This window comes from Chelonia mydas, chromosome 2 (assembly GCF_015237465.2).
Source record: "Chelonia mydas isolate rCheMyd1 chromosome 2, rCheMyd1.pri.v2, whole genome shotgun sequence".
NCBI classification, from domain to species: Eukaryota; Metazoa; Chordata; order Testudines; family Cheloniidae; genus Chelonia; species Chelonia mydas.
In genome coordinates this window covers 62,300,087-62,318,736 of record NC_057850.1, presented here as the reverse complement: position 1 = coordinate 62,318,736, position 18,650 = coordinate 62,300,087, and the positions used below count along the sequence as shown (strand labels likewise).

General features: G+C 40.0%; 1 protein-coding gene across 5 annotated transcripts in view; it reads left to right on the top strand.

Annotated features, from left to right (window-relative positions):
• The window catches only part of NKAIN3 (sodium/potassium transporting ATPase interacting 3), a 514,014-nt gene that overhangs the window by 459,273 nt on the left and 36,091 nt on the right, over positions 1-18,650 (top strand). For 4 of the 5 annotated variants that reach the window (XM_037892542.2, XM_037892541.2, XM_043539579.1 and 1 more), the window contains exon 5: positions 6,112-6,172. In XM_037892542.2, coding sequence (XP_037748470.1) covers positions 6,112-6,172 — 61 coding nt within the window. Of the gene's footprint in view, positions 1-6,111; positions 6,221-18,650 lie in introns of all 5 variants that reach the window. The other variant, XM_037892543.2, reaches the window with a different exon arrangement.

Here is an 18,650-nt window from a genome sequence, read left to right as displayed (position 1 = left end):
CAGCTTTCCCCCAGCCCTTAGTTTAAAAACTGCTCTACAACCTTTTTCATTTTAAGTGCCAGCATTACATTAGGCATGTAACAGCCTATGCCCTCACTGGCCAGGCCCAGATGTAGAAGGTTTTGGTATGGGTGATGCCACCATTCCAAATCATATCGCACACTACACAATTTGTATACATTTTTCCTAGCTACTAACATCTATGTTTCTTGAATCTTATTGGTTTGAACATTGGATGATTATGTAAGAACCAATCATTTTGCAGAACATATAAGGATCAATCGCTTATGTCCTCACCTTATGTATGTTTCAAGCTTAACAGTTCAGGGTATTCCCACTTACCTCAACTAGCCTGAAAATGCCATCTGCAGCACACCGCCTGTCATGAACTGGTTTACAGTTTAGCCTTGCACTCAAATCAAGCTATCTTCAGTTTACTCATGCCCAGCAAGACCTATACCTACAATGACTTGGTGATTATGGAAGAAGAATTCAACTAACCACCTTCCTCTCGCATTTTGTTAGCCCAGACCATTATTTCCCATTAGTTCTTTGTGAGAGCTTGCAGCTCCAACTTTTGCATTCAAATCCCCAAATTACAAGGGTGATATCTTTATTTGGTGTTTCAATGAGAGTTTCTTCAAATCATTCAAAGAAGTCATTAATCATTTCATTGTAAACTGCTGTTTTAGGGGCATATACCTGTATGATTGACATATCAACTGGCTTCTCCCGAAGGCCAATTTTAATGATTCTGTCACTGATTGGATTATATCCAGACACACATTCTGATGTCTCCTTGGATAAAATAAATGTAATCCCACTGTCTTTCCTGGGGGAAGTATAGTGCCTGATGATAGCACCAAGAACAAGAATGACCTGAGCCTTCATAAATGAATCATCAGAGTAGGAACATAAAATATGAGGAGCATGTATGAAGGGAAGCTTGCCATTGTGACCAAAGAATTGGAGAGGTGTAAGATAGAACTTTGTGGAATCTCAGAGGTTTGTTGGAAGGATAGGGATCATTTCATGACAATGGGTGGATACATAACATATTATTCTCTCTTATAACTTGGTCCCAAAAATGTTTAGGTCAAAGCCTATACCCTGAAATGCACCTGAAAAATATTGGCAGCAGAGTAACATGCTTCCTATGAGAAGTTCTTCTAAGCAAGTAACAAACGACCTCCTGCAGCAACTGAAATTTCCAAGTGGCATGATGTTACTGTTCTGATGCTTATAGCCAATGACAGTTCTTCTGACTTTGCCAATGAACACTAGTCAGTCAGGGCCTGTGGTCTTCAAGGCTCACCCGCACATACATAGCACTGCAGTACTCCGATCAGCAGATGACAGTGGCATGGATAACGAGTAGAAGAGTTTTCATTAGTGTTAGGATATAGATATTCAGGCCTGTCTATAAAGGCCTATACTCTAAGAATTTAGGTGTATTCTTATCACTTGGCTAGTTATAGAGGTATAAAAGAAAGAATCAAAATAATTGTATGCCAGTGTAAGGACCTTCTCTTACTGTGACAGTCTGAGGCCCTGTTCTTAGGCTAAGATCTCTGGCTAAGCAGCAGAGGCAGCCATAAGCTGGGAAGCGACCAGTCACATCCTCACATTCCAAACTAGTCACATTGAAATAAGGTGCTATTGGGCTGTTAGGAATACAATCCTGTCCTGATAATGCCTACCACCTCCAGAGAAAGGGAAGTGCCTAGAAGATGTAAAAGGAAACTTAGTTTGATAGCATCCTGTCTGGCAAGAACTCACTTATCAATAGACACAGCTGGGAAACTCTTATGTCTTTATAGATGTAGTTGTGAAATCTTCACTTCTGTATTGTTTTGTCATTATAGTTCCCACTTTGCTATTGTTTATTTGCATGGTCTCTGTCTGGTTCTGTGATTGTTTCTGTCTGCTGTATAATTAATTTTGCTTAGTGTAAACTAATTAGGGTGGTGGGATATAACTGGTTAACTAATCATGTTACAATATGTTAGGATTGGTTAGTTAAATTTCAGTAAAATGATTGGTTAAGGTATAGCTAAGCAGAACTCAAGTTTTACTATATAGTCTGCAGTCAATCAGGAAGTGTGTGGGTGGGGGGGAATGGGAATGGGGGTGGGGAATTGGAATCATGTTTTGCTAAGGGGGGGAATGGGAACAGGGACACAGGCAAGGCTCTGTGGTGTCAGAACTGGGAAGGGGGACACTAAGGAAGGAAACTGGAATCATGCTTGCTGGAAGTTTACCCCAATAAACATCGAATTGTTTGCACCTTTGGACTTTGGGTATTGTTGCTCTCTGTTCATGCGAGAAGGACCAGGGAAGTAAGTGGGAGAAGGAATAAGCCCCCTAACAATTAGAACTGATTGTATAATACAAAAAAATGCTCTGTTATTTGTAGTGTCATATTATTCACTGTTCTTGACAACTGGACATCACAGCTTATTTATGTAAATGTCTTCAAATCATACAAGGTTCACAATTTTTCCCACAAATGATCATTCCTCTGGACGTGTGTACAGGAAATGCATGCTGTTGGGCATCCTTTAGTCATTATTCTCTTATTCAAACAATTTTTGGGTGCAGAAATAAAACCAAATGACTTAGGTGACCACATCACACAATACAAATAATGAATAGCCAACAATCAAAGGGAAGTTGATGAGCACACCATATGCTGAAATTTGTACAGCACAACCAGAGGTTTCCAGACATGGAGGAAATTGTAGTGTGGGCTCCGCTGCACACCCATTATCATCACCTGCACCTTCTGAATTCATCATCTCTAGTTAATTTTCTGAGACTTTTAAATGTGTAGTTGTTTCTTTTTTTTTGTATAATAACTTATAGATAACAAAACAAAATAGCTGTACTCTCCAGAAGCACAGTGCCCTTCCACACCCATTATCATCATCTGCACCTTCTGAATTCCCATTGCTAGTTAATTTCCTGAAGAACTTTAAATGTGTAGGTGTTTCTTCTTCTTGTAGAATAACTTATTATAAAAGACAAAACAAAATTGCTAGACGCTCCAACAGTACAGTACCCTTACACACCATACAGAAACCTTGGTTCATTACTGACTCACTGGAATGCAGTGTTTGAGATGTGGAGTTTGACTTAGACATGGTCTGATATGGAGTTTAAGAAATATGGGAGGAGCAGTGGGAGCGTGGTGGGAGCAGTGATTGTGGGCATGGTGAGTGGAAAATCTTGGAACCAATGGGTATGCTGCAAGGACAGACTGCACTTCCCTGAGACCACTTCTAGTCATGCAGGGCTAGCAATATCATCAATATACTGCTCTTAAGGTGCTTATGGCAATCTAAAGTTTTTCTGAGACTGCTATAGAACACTGCTTGCCCTGTGTGCAAGGGGAAAAAACAAACAAACAATTAAATAAAGGGTTTTGGGGAGGCTTTTAAGGCTAAAGTAATTATCCAGTAGCACAAAATACATAACTTTGATGACCCTCATCTATGACGGCAGCAAAGTGACTTAGTACACTAAGTGCTTAATGCTTTTGTGCATTGACCCTCTGTTTTCTGAAGTTGAAGACAACTACCAGGTTTGGATCTGAGCTCAAAATGTGTATCACTGTATGTTTTCTTGGAGGGGTGTGAGGTGGGGGGGGGAGAATAGAGAGAGGAGAGAGAACCTCAGGGCATGCCTGTGTCTTTTACATGGTGCAAACTTAGGAGACAGATTATTAGCAGTGCTGTGGCTGTGTACAAAACTTGACTTCTTATATTGGTGCTTTTGCTAAGCAGGTGTCAGTATAATACACTCTGTACCCTTTTATACGGCAGTTTGAAAGTGCCAGTAATGGTTTTCTATCATGAACTCTTATATAATTGAGAACCAGCCATGCTTACTGTCGCTTGAACATAACATCATACCTGAGAGCTTTCCTATAGATAATAGCATATTTTAGGCATAAATACCTATCCTTAATATCACAAAAAAAATTAATATAGCAAATTAGGTCACAAATATCTTACCCTGATTTTACCAGTCATGTAGCGTACAATGTGTGTTCTACCATTGGGCCAACTGGAGAGCTAGATATGAGAGATGATGACAGAAAAACAAGCTGGATTAAATATTGTTTGAAGATTGTACTGAAATTGCTTTAATGAAAAAACATCCACAAGTAGTGCCTACGGTATTAATACTATAAATGAAATGCTAAGGGTCAGATTTAATGACCCACGTGAAAGCTTACAACAGGCTTCAGTAACAGCTCAAGGAGTTTCCTACAGGGTTGGTGAAGAGATAAAAGTAGACCCCATGCCTCTCTTATGTATCATGAGCCCTGCAATCATAGAATCATAGGACTGGAAGGGACCTCGAAAGTCCAGTCCCCTACATGAGCCCTCTGGAGGCTTCAAGGAGGAGAAGGATGGTGATGTAGAAATGACTGATGTTCTCTCTTCTATAGAAGCAGGGGGAGTTCCTCACCCAATGTCTATCACTTAGCTTCAAGTGCCACATATAGATGATAGTTTATAGAGAACACATTTGACTGGGAACAATCATAAACAAAAGTACAGGAGTACTTGTGGCACCTTAGAGACTAACAAATGTATTTGTGCATAAGCTTTCATGGGCTAAAACCCACTTCATCAGATGCATGCAGTGGAAAATACAGTAGGAAGAGAGAGATATATATATATATACACACAGAGAACACGAAACAGTGGGTGTTATCATACACACAGTGATCAGTTAAGGTGAGCTATTACCAGCAGGAGAGAAAAAAACCTTTTGTAGTAATAATCAAGGTAGGCCATTTCCAGCAGTTGACAAGAATATGCGAGGAACAGTAGGGGCTGCTACTCTGAAACCTGTCGTAAACAAAAGTGAAATTCTAGTCCTCTTTGTCTTTGAGCAGGCTCCTTGGTATTGCTTGTAAAGATGCTGGCACAACCAAAGTAAAAGGCAGGGTGGCATGATTTCTTGCCTCAAATTTAGCTTACCCCTGTCTGGATACTGTTAAATTATCTCTGTTTGAAACAGCTTATTCTTGGGCCTCATAAATGTGTGTGAAGAGCAATTTTATGTTAGAAATGGACCAGATTGCAGGTATCTTTAAAAAAAAATCCCAGAGGAGGGTAACCCCCAACATTTCTACAAGGCTTTCATATTAAACAGGTTGAACCTTGGCTATGTTTTCTATATACTCAGCATATTTTCTCAAGAATAGAGAATATAGATTTCTAGGGCAGTACAGTTTAATGGGTATATTTGAGCAGTGGAATTGTCTCATTCCTTTATTATAAATATAAGAAAATATTTTGGCTACATGGGGAAGCAAATGACCAGAGGCCCTAGTCCCTCATCCTTCCTCTCTACAGCACAAGTCACGCTGGAACACTGGCTGAGGGTGATACTTTTGTGGGAGCCCCTATTAATATATTGGCAATACATTTATGGTTTGCCGTTTTGGGTAATGAGACTATTTCTTTTATTTTACAATGAGTCTAACTGACAGGCCTCCCTGATAAAGTCTTTCCTGAAGTTGGTGAATTGTAATATGGCCTTTGCAATTAAATTGCATTGCAAACTTTCAAATGCCTAGTTAAATTTGTGTCAAGTGGTTTCACAAATGCAATAGGACACTTTATGCAATACTAACTGAAGCTGTAGTTACTTAATTATGTATTTACTTAACATGCAGTAAGTACAGTGTCCTTTTCAAATGTGAATCAAATGGGCAAGGGCCCTTTCAACTCCAGTCTGCCTTGGTAGTTAGTGTTCATGTGAATGGAATCATGTGTGCAAAAGAGACAGAGAACGCTCCTCAATTTGCAGTTACCAGTTAAAAATAATTATTCAGATTCTTGCAATCAGTGGTACTTGTGCAACCATATAGATAATCAGTGGGGTTGCTTTAGTTAAATGAAGTTAGAATAAGGCTCTGCATGAGCAAAGGTATGTACAATGTGTCTTTGTATGACCATGTGCTGAAATCTGCTTTTAAATTAAGAAAATGAAAGAAAAACGTTTTGAAATACAATCTTGGCAGCTGTATTTACTGAGTATTTTTAACACATTTTCTAACTAACAAATTATTTTCCTCTTATTTTTATGCAGTTGATTGGTTTTGTGTATGCCTGTTACGTGATCAGTGTTTTCATGGAAGAAGAGGACAGCTGTAAGTACTGATACACATCTACTCATCTCTGGAGCTACAGTGTCTGGGGTGAGACTTAGTCTTGCAATAGCCAACTATAGAGACAAAGAACCACATTTGCAAAATGTAGCCTTCATTTGCACGTGGACAATTTTGTTTCTGCAAACACTCGCATGATGATAGAATTATTGTGTGCAAAACCCTCTTAGATGGATTTTGTGAACTACCACAGCCACATTAAAGCCATATTGCTCAAAAATATGTGAGCAAGGCTGTGTACACCCAAGGTTTGGTGTATGTAAATTGATTGAGGCCCCTTTGAAAATTTGTCCTGAAGACATTTAACCTTGGGTGTACACACCGTTACAACAGTGAAGTTAATGGTAGGCTACTCGACAAGTCACACTGGCAATGTACAATACGGCTATCACTACACTGCAGTGGACACACGCCGAGTGCTGTTACAGCCCATTAGACACTTGAAATGCAGCTCTCACATTTTAAGTTTGCCTTTAACGAGAAAAATAAAACTAAGTAGTTTGCAAAGTTAGGAAGGAAGGAAGACCCTATAAAATAAGTATTGATCAAAAGCCAGTAAGGGAACTCTTCAAAAACCTGAATATGAACAAAACAGTGAGTCCAGCTGATGTGTGTGGCTCTCAGAGTTCCCAGGACTGTGAGTCAGCTTCCTACCCCCTGCCTCTAGTGGAAGCTGGGTGTCAGCTCCCTAGCACCACCAGCATTTCAGCCACTCAAGCACTCTCCTCTGGGCTTATGCCAGCCCTTCCATTGCAGGTTAACAATCGGTGCACCCCAATCCCTGAGTCCCTTTGAATTGTTCCCCTGTGATATTTAACCCCTGATGCTGGATACTCACAGAAATTCCAGATCCTCTACACCCAAAGGTGTGTAGGGTACCCCAGTTTCCCCTTAAACCAACGCTCTTGTAAACCACACAGGACTTGTGAGCACTTAGGATAAAGCAAACATAGGTTTATTTAAGAAAGAATAAAGATTTAACTAGAAACAAGAGAGTGGTGGAAACAATGGACATGATACAAAATAAAATATAAAATGTGAACCTAGGTTTATAATGATCAATAGTTGCCTTTCTTATCTAACATAGTAGATTTTGTCCCAATGTTTAGTCTAAGACACAGTTGTCTGGTTTCTCAAAAACCAAACCAAATAATCCAAACGTTCATGAAAGCACCCCCCTCTGCCGGGAGTTTTCCTCAGTGAATGGATTGAGAGTGCCTTTCATAGCGCTCTTCTATACTGAAAACAGTCTTTTGTTTCTAGTTGCAGGCAGGGTGAATCCCTGCTTTGTTCCAGAGTTCCTTTTTACCATTAAGTGGCTTTAATTGTCTGTCATTGATTTATGGTTTTGCATTCACTTTTCTGGGATGTGGCAAGGGTGGACAATACAATCTTGCATTTACCTCACCAGCTGACTAGGGAGAGGTGACAACTTCCTCTTGCTTGGATGGGTCATCATCAAAACACATTACCGCCTGGTGACTAATTTCTACTTCAAGTCCATAAAGCATACTTTCAATATAAATATATTATTCCTTAAATGTTACCCAAACATACATCTCACAATCATTATGAGTCTTGACAAGTTACAAGCTTTCTGTTGCTATCTTACATGTTGCTCTTTATGGGTAAATATCCTGTAAGACATGTTTGTGTAGTGAGTTTTTCAAGTCTGAGGTGAGAGCTGTTTGCAAAGAACAGGGGACCCTTTGCCAAGGAGTCTCTGAGTCACAGCATTTCTAAGGATATTATAGGAATTAGGTAACAAACTTTCTGTACACCACATAACTGTCTTCATTATTTTTAAAAGCCCTAGAGAACCACAATGATACTGGAAGAGTGAATAAAAGCAAACGTGGTACCAGCCTTTAAAAAAAGGAAGGAAGAGTGGTCCCGGCACTTACTTTCTCATACACAAATACTTACGTAGTCTAACTTCACCCTTTAGGAAAATAATGTAGTAAATGTCAAAAGAAAAATCACTAGACAGCTAGAGGGTAAGTAATAAGCAACAAACATGTTAGAAAGACTAAATCTTGACAAACTTGGTTGCTTTCTTGAAAGAACTACATGAAATTAATTTGGATTTTAGGAAAGCATGTGATAATGTCTCACAAAATCGTATTGAAAATTGTAATTCAAATTGACTGATGGAAACTGCCATATTTTGCTTGAAATCTGTGTGAAGGACCATAAATTAATTGTTATTACATAGTATAAACAGTACTATATTTCACTGAAGGGAACTCTCTAGTGGGGTACAACATGCATGAGTATAGGGCCAAGTCTACTTAACATCTTCTTTTAGGTCTGGAACGGAGAGGGAATAGCAATGCTAAGTTGGGAAGAGATGCAAATATCAGAGAGACAGATATTATACAGAGAGGCCCAAGAAAAATTAGAAATATGGACAGAGACTAACATAGTGAGTTAGAAATATGAAAGTTGGGGTCAATAACCTGAAACACATGTTTTGAATGTTAAGGAGAACCTAGATAGCAGTAATTCTGAAAGAGATAGTAATGGCCAGCAAATTAGTAATGAGTGTGCAGTGCAGTGTGACAGAAAAAAAGCCATTGTGTTTTGAGGTGCATAAACAGAGTTCTTGCTTAATGGATCATTGTGGGAGGGGAGTGGGGAGATAATAATTGTCCTTATATATATGGCTCTGGTAGGACTACACCTGGAACATTACTTTCAGATCTGGGTATTTTATTACCAGAAACATAGCAACAAATTTCATAGACTAGAAACATCAAATGATTAGGGCTAGTGGATGCACTGATTAGAAAGGAAGTGCCATCAGCTGTTTTATGACTAAGATGCTTCACACATTTGCATCTTTGAAGACTGGCTCTTTACTTTTTAAGTAAGTCGTTTTCTGTTCTCAATGTTGCTCAATCCTAAATAATAGTGTGCTTCATGAGACAAATGTTTTAGTGATGTACATAAAGAAATACACAGTTCTCTCTCACCAGAAAATAGAACATACTATTGGAAAACGTAATCACCTGCTAAAAATGCTATACCATTTGTATTCAGCACCTGACAACAGGTTTATAGTCAAGTGCATTAGCCTTGATCCTACTTCACAAAACTCATTGACATCAGCAAAATAAGGATTTAACTCTGGGCTGCTCTTGCAAGCTGCTGAGTATTCCATGGTGTGTTACATCAATTCCCTTTGACATAATGGAGAATTGAGGGTGTGTCAGTTTCAGGGTAACTGTGCCTGTATTCCCTCTTTGTGGTCCCTCAAGGGCACATGCTTAAAAGTTTCCAGCTCCCAGCTATCACCTCTCTTGGGTGGAGACCCACATCTCTCTCTCCCTCCTAACCAGGGTTTTTTAAGGCTGCACAGTTCCCAGCCTACACTGTGATAGCCAGCCAGACTGCCTAAAAAGGCCAGCATCTGTGCTTTGCTTTCTCTCTGAAGGCTACGAACAGTGTAGTTGCCAATAATTGCAAGTCACCACACTGCTCTTTCTAAGCAAGGATATTTATTCTTAAGATGAAAGCATTCCAGAGAAAACATCAAAACACTAAAAGAACTTGATGTGTGCTAAAAATCTTACCAGAGGTCACCCCAACTCTAACCTCAGGATCTGGTAGGTGTCCGTCCTTCAAAACCCACAACTGGGTTTTTCCCATGGCTATAGGTTCACAACTGTCTCAGATTCAGAACCAGAACACAAGTTGGGCAGTTCAGTCATTTTTTATACAGCTTGGACCTCTGATCAGCAGTTTCCAGGAACAGTTAATCAGTAGACAATCACCCTCTTCTCAGGGTATAAGTTCAAAAGGCTGGATTGTTTCATAATCAGAGGTAGGAAATTTGCATTAACCTCTCCCTAGGTATCCCTCAGGAAATCCTCTTACCACTTACTATGCCCAAAAATTCTAGTCTTGTCTGGCACATTTTCAGTATAGTCCTTTGAACTCCCAGGTCTCCCATCTGTCATATTCACCACAACCACCACACCCACACACCCAAAAGAGGTTACATACAGTCCCAGCCCACAATGATACGTAAACCATTCATTTAATGTAATAGACCCCAAAGATATTTAATTTAATATGGTCTCCCAAGGATATGGCAAGACACTGCCGTATCTATCATAGAGGCCACTCAATACTTCACAGGCTCAGATCCTAACACATTTAATTAGGGGGCAAAATACAGCAAGTGATACAGAATAGCCTTGTGCATGTTTTTTAGAACTTTAGAGAGGTCACGTACCTGAAATCAGTTTTTACTTGTCTCCACTATATACCAATGACAAACAATGTTTTGTTGTTGGATGCAAATTGCAATTTTACATATGCAGTGAAAGTTTATTTTAATTTAGCTCTCCATCTTTCATTGGGATTGGTATGCTTTGGCCTTTTCACTTGTTCAGTTATACATTTTCCAAATTCTCTTGGACATAGGCTAAAATTTTACTAAATTTTCTCAGTCACCATAACTGCATCACAGGTTTTCTTTCTCTGATGTACTTTTCAATACTAAGGGCTAAATTCCCACCAAGAATTTGGTCCTATTTATTTGAAATGGGGTTAAGGCACTTTCATGCTTACAAAGATCTTTGTTATGGCATTACATGCTAGCAAAAAACAAAGCAAAAAAAACCAAACAAACACTGAGAGGCACTATATGTAAGTCTAAGATAGATACATCTTAAGAAGGGAATTCAATAGACAAAATATTTTAGTCACTCAAAAGTTTGGACAATGGGTCAGTATGGCTGAATTTATGATTATTATTTTATTTTTTTGCCAAGTCTGTGAAAAAAGTCTTTCAGACATTTAAGAATAACAGAAACAAAATTAAAACATTTACTTTTACTTATTAATTTGCATTTTAATGCTTCTCGTTCAAATGATTGGTAAGATGAGCCGGTCCTGTTGTAGATGAGAATGAGGTCTTTTCCACTGTTTTTTATAATATATTTTTAAGATGATAGTCTCAAGAAACAAGATTTAAAAATCATTTTTCAGTTCAAACAATCAAGGATCTTGCAATTATGAGGGTGATATTTTTCTATTAGTATTTAAAAATCTCAGAATTTAGCAGAAGGCTAAATACTGCTGATGGATATCAAAAAAGCTTGACGTCCAGTTGAGATAAGCTCCCCAACATTTGGATACATATCCACACTTTTTCAAAAATCATTCAGATCTGCAAAATTGAGCTACAAATCTCGGAGAACAGGCACTGTTGCATCATAGACTTGAATTTGACACAACAGCCTTTTCATGACACTTTATTGCTTTTGCTCTTGGCTGGAACCAAGCTACTACTCTGAACTGAAAAAGAATTTTAAACAAAGTGAATTAAATGTGCTTTATGGCTTTTTAATTTAGAGTAAAGGTTTGGATTGGTTCCTATTTTTGTGGAATCAGTTCCCCCATCACTAGTAGTTCTACTGTTTAGGACATTGATACTCTCTTTACTTCCTGTCAGCATTTGTTTTCTGTAGAAGTAGCCCCAGAGACTGAGCCTTCATTGGTACTTAGAATATAAGGTCTTCTTTCAGCAGCTCTCATTGGTTTGTGGAAACAGTTTTACTTTAAGAAGTGTCACTGTTTTGCCAAAGATGTCTTTCAAATTTCAAAATCTTCCCATAATCATTCCTGATTAAACTCTAGCAGGAATATAGAGAATTTTAGAATTTCTTCTTCACCTTTGCCTTATCCTGTCACTCGGAGTCTATGGCACTTGTTCTTCATCTGCAAGTGTTCTTATCAAGTGCATCTTCCAAGCTGATACCAGCCTTCTTCATATTCTCCTTCAGTGTATCAAACCACCATTTTGGGGGTCTTCCTCATGGTCTTTGTCTCATAATGTGTATCTCTTGTACTCTCTACCCCACATATCATTTTACATGACCCAGCCATTTCAGTCAATATTCCCTGGGCTTTTCCATGATGGGTAGCTACCTGTATCATGACTCACACCATTTCATTATGTAGCCTATCAGCTCTCATCTTGCCCAGTATCCACCTGAGCATTCTCATTTTGACAGCATGAAGTAGTTCTTCTCTCTTCCTCATTGGCCAGCATTACAACCCACACATCATAGCTAGTCTAATCATAGAATGATAGAATCATAGAACTGGAGGGGACCTCAAGAGGTCATCTAGTCCAGTCCTCTGCACTCAAGGCAGGACTAAGTATTATCTAGACCATCCCTGACAGGTGCTTGCCCAACCTGCTCTTAAAAATCCCCAATGATGGAGATTCCACAACCACCCTGCGCAATTTATTCCAGTGCTTAACTACTCTGACAGTTAGAAGGTTTTTCCTAATGTCCAACCTAAACCGCCCTTGCTGTAATTTAAGCCCATTGCTTTTTGTCGTATCCTCAGAGGTTAAGAAGAACAATTTTTCTCCCTCCTCCTTGTAACAACCTTTTATGTACTTGAAAACTGTTATCATGTCCCCTCTCAGTCTTCTCTTCTCCAGACTAAACAAACCCCGTTTTTTCAATCTTCCCTCATAAGTCATGTTTTCTAGACCTTTAATCATTTTTGTTGCTCTTCTCTGGATTGTCTCCAATTTGTCCACATCTTTCCTGAAATGTGGCACTAGGATGACCAGATGTCCCGATTTTATAGGGACAGTCCCGATTTTTGGGTCTTTTTCTTATACAGTCTCCTATTACTCCCCCCCCCCGTCCCAATTTTTCATTCTTGCTGTCTGGTCACCCTATGTGGCACCCAGAACTGGACACAATACTCCAGCCAAGCCTAACCAGCGTGGATTACTTCTTGTGTCTTGCTTACAACACTCATGCTAATACATCCCAGAATGATGTTTGCTTTTTTTGCAACAGCATTGCTCTGTTGACTCATATTTAGCTTGTGATCCACTATGACCCCCAGATCTCTTTCCGCAGTACTCCTTCCTAGGCAGTCATTTCCCATTTTGTATGTGTGCAACTGATTGTTCCTTCCTAAATGGAGTACTTTGCATTTGTCCTTATTGAATTTCATCCTATTTACTTCAGACCATTCCTCCAGTTTGTCCAGATCATTTTGAATTTTAATCCTATCCTCCAAAGCACTTGCAACCCTTCCCAGCTTGGTATCATCCGCAAACTTTATAAGTGTACTCTCTATGCCATTATCTAAATCATTGATGAAGATATTGAACAGAACCGATCCCTGCAGGACCCCACTCATTATGCCCTTCCAGCATGACTGTGAACCACTGATAACTACTCTCTGGGAACGATTTTCCAACCAGTTATGCACCCACCTTATGGTTGCTCCATCTAAGTTGTATTTCCCTAGTTTGTTTATGAGAAGGTCATGCAAGACAGTATCAAAAGCCTTACTAAAGTTAAGATATACCGCATCTACCGCTTCCCACCCCACTCACCCCTATCCAAAAGGCCTGTTAACCTGTCAAAGAAAGCTATCAGGTTGGTTTGACATGATTTGTCCTTGACAAATCCATGCTGACTGTTATTTATCACCTTATTATCTTCTAGGTATTTTCAAATTGATTGTTTATTTGCTTCATTATCTTTCCGGGTACAGAAGTTAAACTGACTGGTCTGTAATTCCCCTGGTTGTCCTTATTTCCCTTTTTATAGATGGGCACGATATTTGCCCTTTTCCAGTCTTCTGGAATGTCTCCCGAATTCCATGACTTTTCAAAGATAATTGCTAATGGCTCAGATATCCCTCAGTCAGCTCCTTGAGTATTCTAGGATGCATTTCATCAGGCCGTGGTGATTTGAAGACATCTAACTTGTCATATAGTCTTATACTCTTTGTTCTGTAGTTTACTTGGCATGTTCTTTTAGCACAGAGAATTTCCGTCAACTCCCTCTGTTTGCATCAAGAGTTCTTCTCACGACTCCTAACATGCTCATCGACATTCCTATCATGGCTCAACTCTGACCTGAAGTATTTGAATTGTTACACAGACTTTAACTCAATCTCATCTAGCTTTACTAGCTTCTCCTTGTCCCTCTCAATGAAGCAGAGCATGTGTTTCATCTTTTGTCAACTGATTCATCCACTATTTTCTTCTAATGGAGCCCTCCATCATTCTAGGTCCCTTTGAGGTGGTGCATCAGCACAACAGCACCCCCTCTGTCCAACCATGCTGTAGCCCCTGAACTCACATAGCCTAGCAGAGCAGTCAGTCTATTCCCAGTGCCCAGGAGGCTGAAAACGCTTTGTTTACTCCCAAGTCCATCAGGAGATCAGGAGGGAAAACAAGGCCCACCCTCTCCAGTGGGTTCCATCTCAGGGCCCTCGAGATAGATAAGCAGGATTCTTAAGTGATCTAAGATCCTTCCTACCTTCCCCTGGATCTCTGCAGGCTCTCCAGCCTGTGGATCAGTTCACCCCCTTCTGGGCTGTTTTCTGTGGGCAGCTCTTTAGTAGTTTGCTGGCAGGAGCTTCTTTTTCCAGCCTGCTCACTCCTTTGGTAGCCACCCTGCCCTTCTGCTTGCCAGCCCCTTTATCCTCTCAGCTGCTATGAGGTTGCTGAGCTAGCATGGAGTATGGACACCCTATAACAGTTCCTTTCCAGGTTGTATTTATCATCATGGCACAACATAATGTAATTAACGAAAAGCATGCTGCATGGAGCCTCTCCCCTGATCCCCTGTGGCAAGGTGTCCATTTACAATCATAAATAGGAATGGGCTTAAGGCTGATTTTTGATGCACGAGTACAATCACAGTGAACGATTCACTGTAGCCACAGCTGCTTCTCACTACTGTTGTGTTACTCTCATACATATCCACAATAATCTGAATATATGTCTATGGCAAACTGAGTGACTGCAGGCATCACCATGTCAATTCACGAGGAACTCTGTCATAAGCCTGCTCTAGGTCCACAAACACTACATACAATTGCTTTCATTTCTCCCTATACTTCTCCTGCAACATTCAGGCTGCAAACACGGCATCCACTGATGACCTTCCTGGCATAAACCCAGATTGGTTGTTACTTACTTGCTGCTCCATTTCCTCACAGCGTATTTTCTCAGTAATTCTTTCCAGCCATTTCATTGGGTGACTTATTAACCCTCCCTGATGTTCATGGATCTCAACCCTTTCCACTTTGCCTCTTGTATTCAGGCAAAGTGCACTCTCCTTCTATTCAGTCGCTCAGCTACTTCTCTTGATTTCCCAGTCATGTTCCTGCATTCAGGGAAGCCAGACATAGTTCTTGGACTCATTTCTTTAACCTTTGTACACTTTCCACAAACACCAGGTGAAGCAGTTGCACTTTGCTTCTAAGGAGTACCCTAGCACTGTAATGATATACTCCTTGAGGATGAAGCCCCATAGAGCATGTGTGATTGGCACAACATTTATAAGCTGGCTGGCCATGCCTGACGTTCTTGAGATCAGAGTTCCTTCTCCTAGGTGGATGGCCTGCCCTGGCTAACAAGACCCATCTGACTGGAGAATATTTTTAAAATTTTATATGGCATAAAAAGGACCAAGATAAGTGCAGCTACTTTGTGTAGTCCACCCTAGCTGTTCCAAATATCATACAATAGTATCAAGCCAGCCAGCTCAGAGCAATAGCGAATTGGGCATGCTCTAATCTATCCAAACACTGGGTCTTTGTCGAATAAGAAAACTGATCCAGTGTAAATATTGCTAGGTTACCATGGATTAATAAAGAATCATGCCCTCCAGAAGTGTACACACAGCTTCTGGCAAAGGCTGTTCTATGGGTTTGTGTGAAAGGGAACACTCATCACCAGTGCTGCCTAGTAGACAGGCAGGTCTGTGGCAGGTTGTCTCCCTCCCTGGCATTCCCCCTTTTCCATTACAGTTCTGTCTTGTGAGTCTATCCCTTCTTGAATAGAGACTGGGAGTGGATGGGTCATTACACAAAGTAAAACTATTTCCCCATGTTTATTCCACCCCACACTGTTCCTCAGACATTCTTGTCAACTGCTGGAAATGGCCCATCTTGATTATCACTACAAAAGGTTCCCCCCCCCTCGCCCCCCGCTCTCCTGCTTAATATCTCACCTTAAGTGATCACTCTCATTACAGTGTGTATGGTAACACCCATTGTTTCATGTTCTCTATGTATATAAATCTCCCCACTGTATTTTCTACTGAATGCATCCGATGAAGTGAGCTGTAGCTCACGAAAGCTTATGCTCAAATAAATTTGTTAGTCTCTAAGGTGTCACAAGTACTCCTTTTCTTTATCCCTTCTTTTGTGACTCAGCCCTCCAGCCAGGTCACACATTCCTATCCACCTCTTCTGCAGTACACAAAGAAAGTCCAATGCCAGGGAAGTCTTTCAGTGCCTGCAAAGGTGTCAGGGCTTTCTCCTTAGTTCAGGGACTTGCGGTCTGGACTCTTGAGCATTCAGGGTCTTCCCCAGCTGGATTCCCTGCCAAAAGAATGGCTTCTATTGTTGTCCCGTCTTTTGGAGTTGTAAGGGGAGCTAAGGGCCCATCCTCTGCACTAGGCTCCAATCCACAGCCCAAAAGTGGGCAGCTAAGTTTTGCACCTTGGGATGCTAAGCAGCAGCCTCCCTGGATCTCTTCCTACCTAAAGTCCCCTTTTCCCCCATAGAGTAAATTAAAGAATGAAAAACAAAGTTCCTGACCTTCATAAACAGTCACCAGTCTCTCTTTTGCAGGCTTTGTTAAGTCTGTGTTGTCAGGTCTCAGGCAACAAGAAAGAACTCCCTCTGAGCAGCTCTGCCTCCAGCTTGTGCCGGCTTTGCTGGTGTGGCAGGGCAGGGGTGCCTGAGCCCAGAGCTGCTCCTTAACCCCTTAGCCCCTTGTTCTCCAGTGTGGGGTTTTTATATCCCATCACAGTTTGGGATGGAACTAGAGATAGGAATCTCTTTTCCTTCACCAATTACGTCCATTTCAGATAAACCAGATTTTCACACAAATCACAAATGAGAGAGTTTTAAAGATTGGGCGAGCCATGGAATACATATGGTTGGCCAGCTCTTTGCGAAAGAAGTTTTTCTAACTTACTTAAAAATCAAAACCAACCCACCCTCCCATGGTAGCAGTATCTACAAGATAGGCATTTTGTTTCTCAACTTTCTAGAAAATTTGTATTGTATACAGAAATCTAACTTTTATAGAATCAATGGCTTCTGGTCAATGAGGAAACAAACAACAACAACAACAAACTATAACTAAGTTATATCAGCTTTAGCAGACAACTTTCCTAACAAAGAAATGCCCATATTTGATACGGTGGGAAAAAGATTTGGATAGACCAATTACCCCAAAAGAATGGGCTTTAAGATGAAGAAGAGTCCCTGCAATCTCAATCTGTTGCATGATAAAAGAAAATGTCTTTAAGAAACTCTGTTAATGGTTCCTTACACCATTCTGATTAAAATATAAATATATTGATATAGATTGAATGGAATAAATGTTGGAAAAATTGCAGTGAAATAGGTGATTTTAAACATTTTAATACATGTGTGTAGCATCTCTCCTCTCTTTGGAAGCATTTGTTAATGTACAATATTGCAGCATTTGGGCAGAAAATAAATCCTGAACTATTTGAGACAGACTCTCCCTAATTAAATATTCTCAGAATTATTCTGTGCACAAAGTTAAGCCTAGTTCTTGGACTGAAACCTGTCAGGCAGGCTTAAACATTAATAACTGATTCCTACTTGGTTGCTAAGCATTGCTTAAATGCATTTGGGGGCTAGCACTTCAGCTGATGGACACTTTCTGAAGGGTAATAAATGCTTGAGGAAACATTTATTTCCAGCTATTGCTCTTCTTACTTGTGTTTCAGACTGTAGTTAACTTTTACACAGAAGGAAGATGATTGCAGGTCAAAGAGAATGAAAAGGAAGACATGTAAAAGGCATCTTGCTGTAGTGGGGTTAATACCTTCCATCATTCATCCTAATGAAAAAGTCTATTTATATCTCTTCCTTTCATTTTTTTCATTTCTTCCTTTGTAGATCTATCAATCTACATGAGCCTTTTGGAGATACTAAAAGATGTGAAATCTGTAATCATAAAAACCTGTCACTATCCTGTTTGTAAATCATTTTCTCTTAAAAAATGGACTGAGAAGCTTGTTACCAGCTTGTCAGAGTTACTGAACGTTTTTTAAAAAGTGGAGTCTGGAGGCAAAGCAAAATAATTATTTTTAAAACATGATTAACCTTTATAAATATTTTGTAGACTTTCTTAGTGGAACAACCGATAACATTTTATTACCACTAAATGCTAGGTTATAAATATAACATCTGCATATGTCTAAAAGGGGTAGCTCTGAACTGTGTGTGCATCTCGTGAGATGGCAGTGGGAGTTCAGTTGCATGTGAACGAAATGAGTCAGGAAAAGGATGTGAAGTAGGAGGAACGAGTTGCCACAAAACCATCAGTTGTGATTCAGCATTTGTTACACAGGCAACACCGAGACCCAGATGGTTAACCAAAGGAAGTTGAAATCTCTCCTGTGTC